The sequence below is a fragment of the Anomaloglossus baeobatrachus genome, chromosome 2 (assembly GCF_048569485.1).
Source record: "Anomaloglossus baeobatrachus isolate aAnoBae1 chromosome 2, aAnoBae1.hap1, whole genome shotgun sequence".
Lineage (NCBI taxonomy): Eukaryota > Metazoa > Chordata > Amphibia > Anura > Aromobatidae > Anomaloglossus > Anomaloglossus baeobatrachus.
The window spans coordinates 698,695,208-698,710,485 of NC_134354.1; the positions used below are offsets into that span (position 1 = coordinate 698,695,208).

A 15,278-nucleotide genomic window follows, 5' to 3' on the forward strand; every position below is an offset into this window, starting at 1 on the left:
TTCAATGCAGCCTCAGTACAAACAGCCAAGCAAATGGTGATACAAATAAAGTGGTAATGATTAAAACGTAGCTTTTAATAGCTTATAATAAAATTTGGACCACACAACAAAAAGTGGTTGTAGAACCAACCTAAAATAATTAGGGCCAATGTCAGGCTCCTACTATTCATCAGAAATAGGACAATCGGAGGCGGTAGGGGAATCCCCCACCGTGACCGATAATAATGAAGGTGACAAGTAGATTATTTAGATTGTCACACATAATGCACACCAATATGTATTGCGCTTTAGTTTACAGTGCAAAACATAATTGCTAGGACCATAAATACGGCTCCACTGTAGCAATACAAGAAAAAGAAGGTTGTCCAACAGAGGGGGGGCGGACTCAGCCTCACAGTACCCCTCAAATGGCAACAGTCTGACCTTAGAATGTTCTTAGACCTCCCAACGCGTTTCTTAATTCACTTAGTCATCAGGGGACTGTGGTCAAGAAACAAAAAGGTTGCAAAGAATAAACATTGTTGTCAAAATTAAGCAAAATTAAGATGGCTCATCCCACCATCTTAGCATGTTAGCACGCCTACAAGGATGTGCTAACATGCTTTTCAATGCACCGTCACCAGCAGTGACACGTGTCCCTTTGTCCACTGTCACCGCTGATCAAAAGTCCCGGCACTTCCGGTCATGCACAGTATGAAGCCGGGTGTACATGTCCCAGACCCATAGGGGGCTAGTGCGCATGACCGGAAGTGTCGGGACTTCTTATCAGCAGACACAGGTACACATTGAATAACATGTTAGTACGCCTATGTGGAATGAGCACAGGAACTAACATCCTTGCGACTAGTGCCTGCTCTCATTAGCATATGATAAAAGATGTTTAGAAACGCTTTTTCTAAAGATCTCTTTATCTATGCTACTAGATACAGGGACGGTTAGGCAGGGATTAGCAATATACACCTAGAACTGCTCATAGTTCTGGGTGCATATTGGACCTGCTCAGATCCCTTTAAGCAAAAAAGATGACAAATCCTCCAAAAGACATCAAGGAGTCTTTTGAGCGTCTTCCAAGCAGAAACGTCTGAAGGTTGGACAGCCACTTTTTTAACTGCTTGATGTCTTCGGAAACCTGAAGAGGTTAAAAGATATTTAAATGTCTGAACATAGGAGCAGCAAGCCGTTTTACATAGACATTCATATACTCATTCTTTGAAGCATTTTCTGATAAGTTTCTCAGGTGGAGTCCGTAGTGGAATCCACATGAAAAAGATGTTGTGTGCACGTACACTAACTGCTCCAAAAGTGCCATTTGCTTACATGTTTCCCACCCAGCTCTTGACATAAGGTTCATCTCAAACTAAAATATTTCAAGAAAATATCTGCTAACGTAAGGCAGGTTACTTATGACATACATTAAATCGCTTTTTATAGCCCCTACTATAGATCCTGACACAGCAGGGGCTGAGGATAATTGCTCTGTGCACAATGCAGATCTATGTATCTGGTAGGAGCGCGATTCTGACCCCAGATTTTTTTCTGGTAAAATGATTCACAATCTTAATGTTGTTCCCACTGTACTGATGTATGGTGGGTCTTGTCAGTCATTTAGCTGCAGGTATTACATAAGGTTTTCACAAAGAAAGTGATGCTGAAATCGGATGATGACTGATTTTCTATTGTGACCACATACACAATTCCACACCGGCATTCAATAACAATTCTTCTGTTTGCAAATATAAGTCTACATTGCAAAACATATTTCATTGTATTGTGTCCTATATGTAAAGGGTTATTCCGAAAATTCACATTTATACCATATTCTGTCACAATGTGACTGTGGGATAGCAATGGACAAGGGGATCCTATGGCGTCCCTCACACTAAATGACCCTAGGCTATCCCTAACCTTCGGATTACCACTAGTGGTGGAGATGCCGGGATCCTGTGCCTAGCTACGTATACTCCTGAGTAAGGGGTACTTTGCACGTTGCGACATCGCTACTGCGATATTGTCGGGGTCAAATCGAAAGTGACGCACATCCGGCACCACTAATGACGTCGCAACGTGTAAAGCCTAGATGCGCCGATAAACGATCGCAAAAGCGTCGTAAATCGGTGACCTGTGTAGCGTCGGACATTTTCATAATGTCGCACCAATTGGAGATACAATGTTGTTCCTCGTTTCTGCGGCAGCACACATCACTGTGTGTGAAGCCGCAGGAGCGAGGAACATCTCCTTACCTGCCTCCACCGCCAATGCGGAAGGAAGGAGGTGGGCGGGATGTTTACGTCCCGCTCATCTCCGCTTCTATTGGCCGCCTGCCGTGTGATGTCGCTGTGACGCCGCACGACCCGCTTCCTTAAGGAGGAGGCGTGTCGCCGGCCAGAGTGACGTCGCAGGGCAGGTAAGTGCATGTGAAGCTGCCGTAGCGATAATGTTCGCTACGGGAGCTATCACAAGATATTGCATGTGCGACGGGGGTGGGTACTATCGCGCTCAGAATTGCTAGCATCGGCTAGCGATGTCTCAGGGTGCAAAGTACCTTCCTCTCCATAGGGAAGAAAGGGGCAGGACTGAGATCCAAACACAAATTAGATAGACAGGGAAAACAGAAACTTAATCACACTGCACACTCACAGAAATAAACAATAGGAAGCTAAAGAGAAAATCAAGTGAAGTAATGCAGCAACAAAAAGACAACAAGAATTAACACCACAACAATAATATAACAACTATCAGTAAGCCTATATACATCCACCTCTCCAGGCTAGTATAGTCAAGCTATAGCTGGCACTAATGCAAGAGTCCAGCCAGCATATATATATATATGAGGTGAGAGAATGACTAGCTCTCCCATAGCATGTGACTAAAGAAGACTAACAGTAACAAGCAGTCCAGCAGAGATTAACTTTTGTTAGTCTGCCCATGATCTACAGGTCTGTGAGTCGACACCCAAGTCTGCCTGCGCTGATCACAGACATCAGAAAAGTTAGCAGGCAGAGTGCAAGAATCTGGTGTTTCCCCAGATTCTGATGCCGCCATGACTGTCGGCAATGCTTGCTAAAATCTCCTAGTGACATATTCATTGGCTATAGGATCATTTACTGATTGCTTTGGATCCCTGGAACTGGGCTCTACAGACCCCCTCTTGAATGGATCAGAGGAGCTCATGCTGAACCTTTACTCCATTAACTGTTTATGTCAGAAATTGAAATATTCAAGCATTGTTCTCAGCTTTCCCTGGCAGTCCCATAGACAATGAAAAGTGCAGAGGTTGAGCATGCTCACCACTGCTTCATTTAAAATGGGTTTCTGCAAAGCCCATATTCTCTAGATTATTGGCGGTCCAAGCAGATTGACCCTCAGAGATCATTCAGTGTCCACTATTATATAGATAAGGGCTAAGTTTGTATTCTGAGAAGATCATTTTTGTGTAATCGTTGGGAGTTTAAAAAAACTCTATGGGAGACTTTGGAGCAAAAATACGACAAAGTATATTTACTGCATATCACCTACCAAAGATTTGTCCTTAACCTCTCTGGTCCTACGTTTTAGGCTGGCTTCACATCATGATATGGCATCCAATGCGAGTGTATCGGATGTGATATGCTATTGACCCTCAGTTCCCGCTGTGCTGCCAGCATGAACCGAGTATCATGCAACTGTGATCCATTTTGCTGAAGACCCATGAGAGATGAATGTGCGCCAGTGTGGCCCTTGCTGCGGGCGGTTCTAATGCAAAATTTAAAAAGAGGCTCATACAAATGCAGAGGGGCTATGGCAGAGCCAAATGGTGCTGGTGGAGGCACATGTGCCAAGTGAAAGTGAAGTGAGTGGTCAGTTTCCGCACGTACCGGAGACACGTACACACGTAGACCTAGGTATTCCAATGGATTTGGATGCACGTATGTATTTACGCACGGAACGTGTGTTCGTTCCGTACATATGTGTGTCCGTGTATTTCTCACTGCAACATGTCCGTTTTCTCTCCGGCATCACGGGTGTCACACGGAATGCAAACGGGTCACACGTAACACAAACGGACCACATGGAGGTGTTCCATGTGACACGCACCGGAGAAAAGACATGTGTCTGCGAGAAAAAGAACAAAACTTTACTCATCTTCTCCAGCCCTGCTGTCTCTGCCGCTGCTGTCACTTGCTCATTGCATATTCACTTCACTGCAGCCGGAAGCTCACGGATAACACACGGAGAACACACGTAGGCAATAAACACGGCTCACAGAGGGCAAAACGCACCTCTGACACGTCTGTGAAAAACATGCGTGGTTTTTGACGAACGTGTGAAAGAGGCCTCAGATGGAATTATAATGACCATCTTATCAATGGCAAAGCATGATAACATCTATGTGCTCATGTTATTTGGTCAAATGTTCCAAAACCTGTGAATTGTGTCAAGGATTATAACTTATAAATCTTTGATTGTCCTTTCTGTCGCATATCTTCCAGTTATGAGCTTCCGGATTCTCACCTTGCTGATGAAAAAGTCATGGAAGTCCTTCAAGATAAAGCCAACTTCCGTAACTTCAAGCCAAAGCCGTTCAACATGAAAGAATTTTATGACCGCACTGGACATGACATCCGGGAGATGCTCCTTGGCTGCAAGTTTAGAGGGGAAGAGTGTGGCCCTGATGACTTTGTTCCAGTAAGACACTCTTTATTTTTACTTATGTGCAAAAGTATTTCAGAACAAATTCTGCCTCGGGAAGCCATATGTTGAGGATCTGTTTCTTGTCTTGTTAATCACTCCTGACCTCCTTAACTGTGTTAACTGTGAGATCATTTACTGAGTTGTTTACTTGTTTTATTGGTGAAGCTGGGTTGTGTTTTATATGGTAAGGTAAATGTTGTGGATGATTAGATATGATACACTGAGAGTGCTGACTTCTGATTTGTTGCCTATTTGTTGACCTACTACTAGGGTTCTCCAATCTTCTGTAATTAAATTGTATTTATTGTTTCCTTTTCTCAGTGAATCCCACCATTCTTTCTTCCATTTAGACACTAAAAATCTTTATTGATATTGCCCAACTGGCCTAGAGCTCTTGATATATGTACGTGGTATGGTATACCTTAGGACCACAGTTGTACCCTGTTTTGCCAACCTGACTTGACAAATCTTTTCCCAAATAAACTTTGAAGCCCCCAATCTAATTTTGCCTTGGCATCAGCTCTAGATTGCCTACTCCTAAGGCCATTGCTACACCCAAGTTGTTAATATAGAGTAGGTTCCCATCCACCACTCTTAACTTTGTGTTTTCATGCGGCAACTCATCACCAAATTGCTAGCAAATCCAACTGAAGTATCTAAAGGCCCCTTTACACACTGAGACTTTCTAGTGATCCCACCAGCGATCCCAACCTGGCCGGGATTGCTACAAAGTCTCTGGTGAGCTGTCAAACAGGCAGACCTGGCCAACGACGCAACAGCGATCCGGACCTGCAGAACGACCTAGCTAGTCATTGGGGACGTTGTAAAGCAGCTTTTTGAAAGGGAAGTCGCTAACGAAGTCGCTGTAAAGTCCTTTTAAACACTGAGACTTTCTAGCGATCATGCTGCACAGCAGGAAACAAAGGACCAAAGAATGGTCCTGAACGATTTGTAGCGATCAGCAACTTCACACCAGGGGCCAGGTTGCTGATGTGTTTCATACACTGCAATGTCGCTGGGGAGGTCGCTATTACGTCACAAAACCGGTGACGTTACAGCGATGTCGTTGCGATGTTGCAGTGTGTAAAGCCACCTTATGGCACCAGAGTTATTCCTCAATTAACTTCATTATTGACCAACACATAAACATTGCAAAAAAATAATGATATTTCGACCATAAAACAGTCATTGTAAAGTCTTTTCAGCTACTTTCTGATCGAAACATCACTTCTTTGCCTTAGGCCTGTGCCACACATCCGTGCCTCCGGCACGTGTTTGTCATTTTTTACACGTACCGGCGGCACGGAGACACTTTAACCAATGCTACCCTATTGTAGCAGGCACACACACGTAAAACCACACGGAACGTGTGTCCGTGTGCGTTTGTACGTGTGTGCGATTTTCAAAGCGCTGACATGTCCGGTTTTTCGCCGGCAGCACGGGTGTCACACGGCCCGCACCCGCACCACACGGGTGTAGTGTGGATGCGGTCCCGTGTGACACGCGCCGGAGAAAACACACATGTCAGTTAAAAAAAAAAAAAACATTAACTCACCTTCTCCAGCCCTCCTGTCTCTGCCGCTGCTGCCTCTTGCTGCCGACCGCCGCTCATTATGCTCATAGAATATTCACTTCACTGCCTGGCAGCAGCAGCAGCGGGGAGACGGGAGGGCTGGAGACCGAGGTTCAGCACCACGGACAGCAGCGCGGACATCAGGAAGGACCAGGTGAGTATAATAATTACTGATTCTACGTGTGCTATCGCGGATAGCACACGTAGAACACACGTGTCACGCACGTACCAGAGACACGTACTTACCTGCACACAACACGCAGGGAAAATACGTGTCTCTCGGCACGTGCGTGAAATTCACGTGAGTGTGGCAGAGGCCTTATCCAGTATATGTTTTTAGCAATAGAGAAGTTCATTGAGGAATAAATCTGCCATTTTGGATACTTCTGTTACAGCCAGGTCTTTTAAATATTCCTGATCTTAGCAAGAATTTTTCATGATTCTCTGTGTAGAAAAAAAGTAACCACCAATTTATAAAGTCACACTGAAGTCCAGTATGTAGAATTTTTTTTTTTTTTTTTTTTTAAATTGCTAATAAGTGTTGAATGAAGTGATTTTGAAAATATTCTTAAGTAGAGATGAGCAGTTCTTTTGAAGTTCAGTTCGGATTGTACAAACAAACCTTAGATAAGGTTCGGTTGTTTGTGTGTACACATTACATCCGATCACGCTGATTTTACCCCCAGTGCAAGCCAATCAAATGTTGTACGTGGCTTGCACTGGGCTGAGCATCACTCATACTCAAGCACAGTGCTACTTGCTTGAGTGGTTTGCACTCGTAACTCACTCGAATTTCGAACCCGAACTTTGGGGAGGTTTTAATCTGTGTTTGAACCGAAACCTCAAACATCGGACTTCAGGTTCACTGATCTCTAGTCTTAAGCTATTCTAGACATTCCCAGCTTTTCTATGTAGTAACTGAGCTAGATGTATCTCTAGACTTATGTTAGTTCTACACAGGCAAAAGGGGGATTTTATTAAGACTGCAGTTTCATACTACAGAGCAAGATGTTGCCAATATAATTCTAGCAAAACATATCCATGTGATAATCTAAGGGCAGTGAACTTGTATATGTTCCTCTAAAAGAATTATGGCCTCCTATTCATCAAGATGAGCAATCTTCACACCAGTTTTCTTGATGAGGAGGCGTGGTGGAGTCAGATGCTTCTAATTCATTAAAAGGGAACCGAAGAAGAGGAATGTCATCCAGCTTATTCATCCAAAAAATTCCAGGTTCATATAAAATTTAACTTTTATTTTCAACATTAAAACGAGCCACCATGTAAATATACAACAGTGTAATAAGAAGCGGTCGTTAACAAACTATGTGTTTCAGCAACCTAACTCGCCTTCATCATGACCACGATGAAGGTGAGTTAGGTCACCAAAACGTTTAGCCTGTTAATGACCTCTTTTTAATATACTGTTGAATATTTACATGGTGGCTCGCTTTAATGTTGAAAATAAAAGTTATATTTTATATGAACCTGGATTTTTTTGGATAGACAAGCTTGATGAGATTTCCATTCTTTGGTTTTCTGCTTGAAAGTAGTGTGCTTCCACCTACCACTCTGTGCTGAGATCTTCAGGCATTGAGACATGCATATAAACATCTGAATGAGGTAAGCTGGATCTTCACTAATGAAATAGGAGTGTCTGTCAAATGGTGTGGCCCTCGCCATACATCTTACTCTAGTCAGGGACTGGAGTAATATTTTTGAAGTAAGGAACGTCACTGCTCGTCATGAATTAGACAAGCTATGGCTCACCTTCCCATCTCTAGCTCTACCTCTATCTCTATCTCTCTTCGTTTTAGAAAGTCAAATCTACTCCTTACCAGGGACCAGATTGTGTAGCGCCATGGAAGTCCATGACCTCCCACTTAGCAATGGACACTTTTCACAAAGTTTTTTGAGTAGGGTGTAAAGTAAAAAAAAATCATGGTGAAAACATGGCATGCACCATAATTTGAGACTTCTTCAAGATAGCTGTCTAGCATATCATTAATACATTTTCCACATAGTCCTTTGCTATATCAGACCACTCCCTTTTAATAAAAATAAGGTCTTGTAAATGGAATTTAAGTACTTAAATATAAAACAGTAGTAAAAGGAGATATTGAGGACTTGATACTCAAAGTATATCAGAAAGTGTGACAATGTGCCCTTCACAGTAGGCATACAATGATAAAATCAGCCCGCAATATAGTTTGCAGACACATAAAAGGTAATTCTTTTCACACAGGGACATTAGCATTTTGACAATTTGTCTCGTCATCAAGGAGAGAAAAATATCCCGTTATGAAATGATGGTTTCCCACCATTGGGAATTCTCATTTGAACAAACTGTAATGTGGATAACATTAGCTCCATTATAGCAGAATATTATGGTCTTTGTCTGAGAGCTTTGAAGAAAGTCAGAAAGAGAAAAGAAAAAATAAACTCTCTGTAGAAAGAAAAAGAGAATATTAGAGTCAATGAGAAGAAATTTGACTTTTTTCCTAGATAAAGTGATCCAGAATTTTATAGTTATGACCTTGCCCTAAATATTTATGTTCCATTGAGGTGTCCAATCCAGGAGCACTCCATGGACAATATAAAGGATCAACTGGATTAGGAGTAGAGATGAGTGAACTTGAGGTTCGATTTTGAACCGAACACCAACTTAAAAAATCAAGGTTTGGGTTCAGGGTTCGGATGCGTTACTTGCGAACTTCACTTGCCTGAGCAACGCTGTGCTCAGGTATGCTTGGTGCTCAGCCCAGTGTGAGCCACTTGTAGTGTTTGATCGGCACACACTAGGGGTAGCAACAGCACGATTGTTTATGGTTGGCTGTTTTTGGGGAGAGACTCAAACTGCCAATCAGTTACTTTCTCCAGGGTTCGGGTCAAGCTCGAGCCAGTGGAGGTTTGGCTCCTTGGCTGCCAGTGAACCGAACCTCCACAGAACCGCTCATATCTAATTAGGGAGAGCAGTAGAGCCGAATGGCTGCAATACTTATAGAGAAAAATAACATGCTGTTATGTCTGGTATCGCCTCTCACACCATTCATTTCAATTGGGGAAATTTCACACCAAAGAACCACTACTGGGTGGACAACATTGTTTTCTGTACTGCAGTGAAGGAGCTATGGTGCTTCAAAGACCTTTTGTTCTGATGATCGGTGGGGTTTTCCTGGAAATCTCACATTTGATTACTTATCAAATCCTGGAAAACATCTTAAACATTTTGCATTAGCATCAAAAATGTCCTTTATTTAATGCGTAATCTCTGCAGAAGGTTCAGCAGGTGGTTTATTGTGCCAAGAAGTAACAAGCCTAAGTGACATCAAGTGTTAAAAGCATTTTGAATGTTTAGACAATTGGGCAGCTGGAGAGCAAAGTCTTTTATAGCTTTAGATTTGTAATACCAGAATTAAACTTTCACACTAAATTAATCATTTTGCAATAATAACTAAAAAATAAAAAAAGAATAGAAGACGAAGTAATGACTTGACTTTGGTTCATTTTCATTTAAGATAACAATAACATACAGTACCCCATGAACTCTTCCACATGTTTTCATGTTACACCCACAGACTTAATTTTATTAGGATATTATGTGATATACCAACACAAAGTTGCAAGTATTTGTGAAATGTAAAGGAAATGATCCAGGGTTTTCTAAGTGTTTTAAAAATATAAATCTGAAAATTGTGACGGACATTTGTATTCAAACACCCCCCCCCCCCCCCGAGTCAATACCATTCCTCTTAGCAAAATAGCTCTATCTCAGTGAGATTGGATGGAGATATCTGTGAATAGCAATTTTCAAGTCTTGTCACAGATTCTCAGTGGGATTTATGTCTGTACTGCGAGTGGGCCATTCACACACATGAATATGTTTTGATCTAAATTATACATTGTAGCTCTGGCAGTAGATATAGGGTCGTTGTCCTGCTGGAAGGTGAACCTACACCCCAGTCTCAAGTCTTTGAAACTCTAACAGTTTTTTCCTTCAGGATTGCCCTGTATTTAGCTCCATCCATCCTCCCATCAACTCTGAACAGTTTCCCTGTCCCTGCTGAAGAAAAGCCTCTCCACAGCATGATGCTGCCACCACCATGTTTCACAGTTGGGATGGTGTTTTCAGAGTGATGTGCAGTGTTAGTTTTTCATCACACATAGCATTTTACATTTAGCCCAAAAACTTCTACTTTGGTCTTATCTGACCACAGCACCTTCTTCTACATACCTTGTAGGGGACACAGCTAGCTTATGGAAGAAGGTGCTGCTGCTTGGATTTTCTCATTTGATAGTTTTCCTCTATGTCTATATTTTACATCATGCTATAGAAAACACTTCACTCTCAATGGAAATATGATAAAGGGGATTTTTCTTTGCAAAATCTGTGATATTTTATTTACAGGTGACAGAAAATTACAGAGGAGAAACAGCATACAGCATACAAAGGTACATGGTACATGTACCTTTGTATGCTGTTTCTCTTCTGTAATTTGCTTTGACATGGCAATCAGATATTTGTATATTTTGTATATATTGATTTTTTATTTTATTTTTATTCACTTTTCAGCGACTGTACATGATAAAGGCCGTTTGGGCCGAAACGTTTAACAAATTTTCTGTTGCCTGTAAATAAAATATCACAGATTTTGCAAAGAAAAATCCCATTTGTCATTTTTTCCATTGAGAGTGCAGTGTTTTCTATAGTATATGTATTGGGACTACAATCCCCACACTAGCACCTCACAGGATATTTGTTACCTTTGAGTGCACGCCAACACTTTATACTTATATTTTACATCATAATAAAAATGGATGAAGTTTTAACAATTCCTAAATTTTATCAGTTTTAATGGTGCTTTGGCTTTTTTATATTTTTTTATTATTTGGTTTTTTTTTTCAATATCTGTGAACAATAGCTTTTCCTAAATTGGCCATAAACAATAGAAGTTTCACCCCCGATGCTACTATACTGTTCACTATTGAACTCATCATCGAGAAAGTGATAGATGCGCACAACAAATATCTTTATTAATAATAATAATAATAATAATAATAATTGATGCAACATTTTTCCTTACTATTAAATGGACAGGAAGTAGAAATAATAGCACATTTTTTGCAGATTCTATGGGTCTTTACTTCCAGATTCCCCTTTTCCCCTCATTTACTCCAAACTCCGAGTCCTCACAATACCAGAGAGAAAGAAGAAAAAAAAATAACTTAATAAATTCTGGAAATAATTCAGCCGAGGATATCACTTTTCACTATATTCTTATGGGTATTGTTCCTTGTGTGTAATTAATAATTTATTCATAAAATGTAATTGGGGTCGGCTTGCAGGATTTCCAAATTAGGGTAATAACTTTACTTCTAAAGAACAGACCCTGAAGAGCTATTCTTTTAGTTTTACTATTATCCATGAATCTGATTTCGGAACCAAGAATACAGGTAATCTGATCAAAGGGGATCAAAGGGTATAGATACTTCAAATGCAAAACACAGTAGCTAAAGCATCTTCAATGGCAGAAAAATTTGAGACAATGCTATAACGTATGAGGTTTGTCTGCAGGTTTATTAATACATTGAGGGTAACTAGCTAACAGACTCCCTTTAGAGATGGCTTCTAATAGAGCTGTGTGTGAAGGGGGCTGACTGCTTATTCAAAAGAGCACATGCTATTCTGTGTCACAGCTGATACATACACTGACAAGTGCGCTAGCTTACCAACTAGAATATATATATATATATATATATATATATATATATATATGAATACATGCAGTGCTCAGTAGGAGGTTCGTACCGAAAACGGACTAAATCAGTGTTTGCGTTTGGGTGCTTTACGTATGCGAACCACTTGATCGAGTATTCCTGTGCTCGGGTACACTAGGTGCTCAGCCCAGTTCGGGCTGCTTGCAGTGTGTGAACAGCTCACACTGGAGGTAACAACAGCATGATCGGATGTAGTTAGGGAAATGTTTGGGTTATGCAATCCGAATATGAAGTACTATTCCAGGATTTGCCACGAATAACAAATCTAATGCAAGTCATTGGGGAACCCAAACATTTTTCTGGGAAATCTTCTCAAGAAGAATGGTCAGGTTCCCCATTGACTTGCATTAGATTCATTATCTTGACGAAAACTGGAATAGTACTCAGTATTCCGATAGCGTTATCCGAACCCAAGTATTTCACTATTCGCCCATTTCTAGATGTAGTGTGTACAAAAAGAAAAAAGAAAAACCGCTGCCTTCCCTCTACTTGAAGTGATCTGTTAATGGCTGACCGCATGTGGACAGAGAGCTGAACTGCCTAATCAGTGACTTCCAAAGAGGTTTGTGTCAAGTCCGGGTCTAGAACAGAACTTTATCTAAAGTTCGGCTGAACCCACAGAACTTGAACTTCAATGGGTCCGCTCAGCATAATTGAGTATTCCCCTTTTAGAAAGTAAAATTTTAATCAATATGTTAGTGAAGTCGAGAACATCTTCAAAATTCAGTCAAGACTGAGTTTATAGAACATTTTGTTGAACAGTTAAAATGACAGATTAATAATATACCTGTTATTACAAAATCTTCAGTTTTACTCAAATAACTTCATGCAAAAATGAATACACCCCACATGAAAAACTAATACATCTGGTATTTTGAAAGACCTCCATGACCTTTAAGCAGAGCACCAAGTCTTCTAGGCATGGAATGAACAAGTTGACGATAAATTGCAACATCTATTGTTTTTCATTCTTCAAGAACGATGTGTTTTAGAGCCTGGATCCTGGATGGACAGAGATGCTCAACTTGTCTCCTCAGAATTTCCATAGGACTTTAAGTTGGGTCCAGATCAGGAAACATTGGCCACCGAATCACTTTCACCATGTTCTTCTTCATAAATGCAAGAGCAGGCTTAAATAAATATTTTGGATCATTGTAATGTTGGAAAAGTATTCGTCTACCAAGGGCACGGAGTGATGGCAGCATCTTCTCCTTCATTGTACATCTGTGAATTCTTCATACCATCAGTGAAATGTAGCTTTCAGCAGCACTCATCTAGCCTCACACAAGGACACTGCCACCACATTTCACTGTAGGCATCAAGCATTTTTCTCTGTACTCCTCACCTTTGCGACGCCATACAGTTTGTAACCATCAGGTCACAAAAAAATTATCTTGGTCTCATCACTCCAGAGTATAAAAACCCGATTGCTTTCATATTTTTCAGCACGAGCCAGGGAAATTGTAGGTCATTTTTTTGTGCATGGGCTTTAGGAGAGGCTTTCTTTGTGGATGAAATGCATGCATGCTATTCTTCTGCAGTGTACACTGTATTGTCATGGAAAACATACACCCCAGTTGGACTTTCTACTTCTTTAGCTAACTGCAGTGAACTTGCATGACAATTTTCTTCAACCTTTTTCATCAGAAGACGATCCTGTTTATATGTCAACATTCGTGATAGGCCTGAACGTCTGTGAGATGGTTTCAGCTCCATCTTTGTTAGATTTTTGCATAACTTTTGCTACAGTATTCTGACTAAGTAAAGCTTTGCTGATCTTCTTGTAGCCATTACCTTTCTTGTGTAAAGAAATTATTTTCTTTCTCATGTTTTCTGACATTTCTCTGTCATGCGGTGCCATTGCTGAAAGCATGAAATGGGAAGGGGTTTTCTTTAAGTAACCGTCTTTTGTAGTCAACTGTCTGTTGGACACCTGTTTAATGAATATTAAGACTTACCTATGGTTGAATTCTTGTTAATTAGAATTTTGTAGTGTAAACATTAATTAGGGAATACTTATTTTGACAACAGTACCTTGAATGAATTTGTTGGGAAAATTGCTGTTTTGGGTGTGCAAAATAATAAATCTTGTTTGCAATCAATGGTTCACATTTGTGGGAGTATGACATCCTACAGAAAATGTTGATTTTGAAAGGAAACTAATAGTTTTTGAACAAATATGCTGGGGTGTACTCATTTATGCTTATACTGTATATGTAGTCAGAATTTACTCTCCATGGTATTGAGGGAAATCATTTTGCAAAGTAAATGTAAGCAATAGGTTATGTTTATTGCTGATCAGGAAAGACGCTAAGATCTCATACGCTGAACAGGGAAAACAGAAGGTGCATAAATTCACGAGTCCAAAATTCTTTTACTTAGATTGTAACTTTTTATTCAATTTTGGTTTTCTTTCAACTAATAAAACAAGCAAAAAAATTGTAAAAATGTAAAATAAAATATTTACTTATAGGAATACGAATATAGATTGAACAAGATCATGAGCATGCAAAAAGTCCATAGAAAATACACATACCTAAACATACACATCACATTTTTTTTTAGAAAGGAATGATCTCATACTGCACTTATAAAAGAGAACATAGAGGCTCTTCTGTACATAGTTATTAGTGACCATTATTCTAGGAAACAATGCTGTACCGCATGAATTTGTTTCCCATATGGAACCAAATCAGGCACATATAGTTGAAACCAGACGTTTCCATCCACTATCTAAAAAGACACATATGCATGTTTTTCTCACTGCAAAGTCAAATGTTTACATATACTTAAGGCCACTTTACACACAGAGATAAATCTGCGGCAGATCTGTGGTTGCAGTGAAATTGTGGAGAATCAGTGCCAGGTTTGTGGCTGTGTACAAATGGAACAATATGTCCATGATTTCACTGCAACCACAGATCTGCCAAAGATTTATCTCTGTGTGTAAAGTGGCCTTAAGAGTATTATGCCTTTAAACAATATGGGACAGCCCATTTGATGATATCATGTCTTTGGAAGCTTCTGATAGGTTTATTGGCAACAACTGAGTTAATTAGAGACAAACCTGTGGATGTATTTTAATGCACACCTGAAACACACTGCTTCTTTGTGTAGCATCGTGAGAAAGTCAAAAGTCTGGTTCATTCTTGTGTGCAATTTCCAGACACCTGCAGGTGCCTCGTCATCTGTACAAACAATTATATGCAAGTACAAAGAAGATGGGAATGTCCAGCCATTATACCGCTCAGGAAGC

At 40.4% G+C, this 15,278-nt stretch overlaps 1 protein-coding gene across 3 annotated transcripts in view; it reads left to right on the forward strand.

Moving 5' to 3' along the window:
• The window catches only part of ASIC1 (acid sensing ion channel subunit 1), a 460,355-nt gene that overhangs the window by 89,111 nt on the left and 355,966 nt on the right, over positions 1-15,278 (forward strand). For all 3 annotated transcript variants that reach the window (XM_075337256.1, XM_075337255.1, XM_075337254.1), the window contains exon 3: positions 4,470-4,665. In XM_075337256.1, the coding sequence (XP_075193371.1) occupies positions 4,470-4,665 (196 nt within the window). The remainder of the gene's footprint in view (positions 1-4,469; positions 4,666-15,278) is intronic.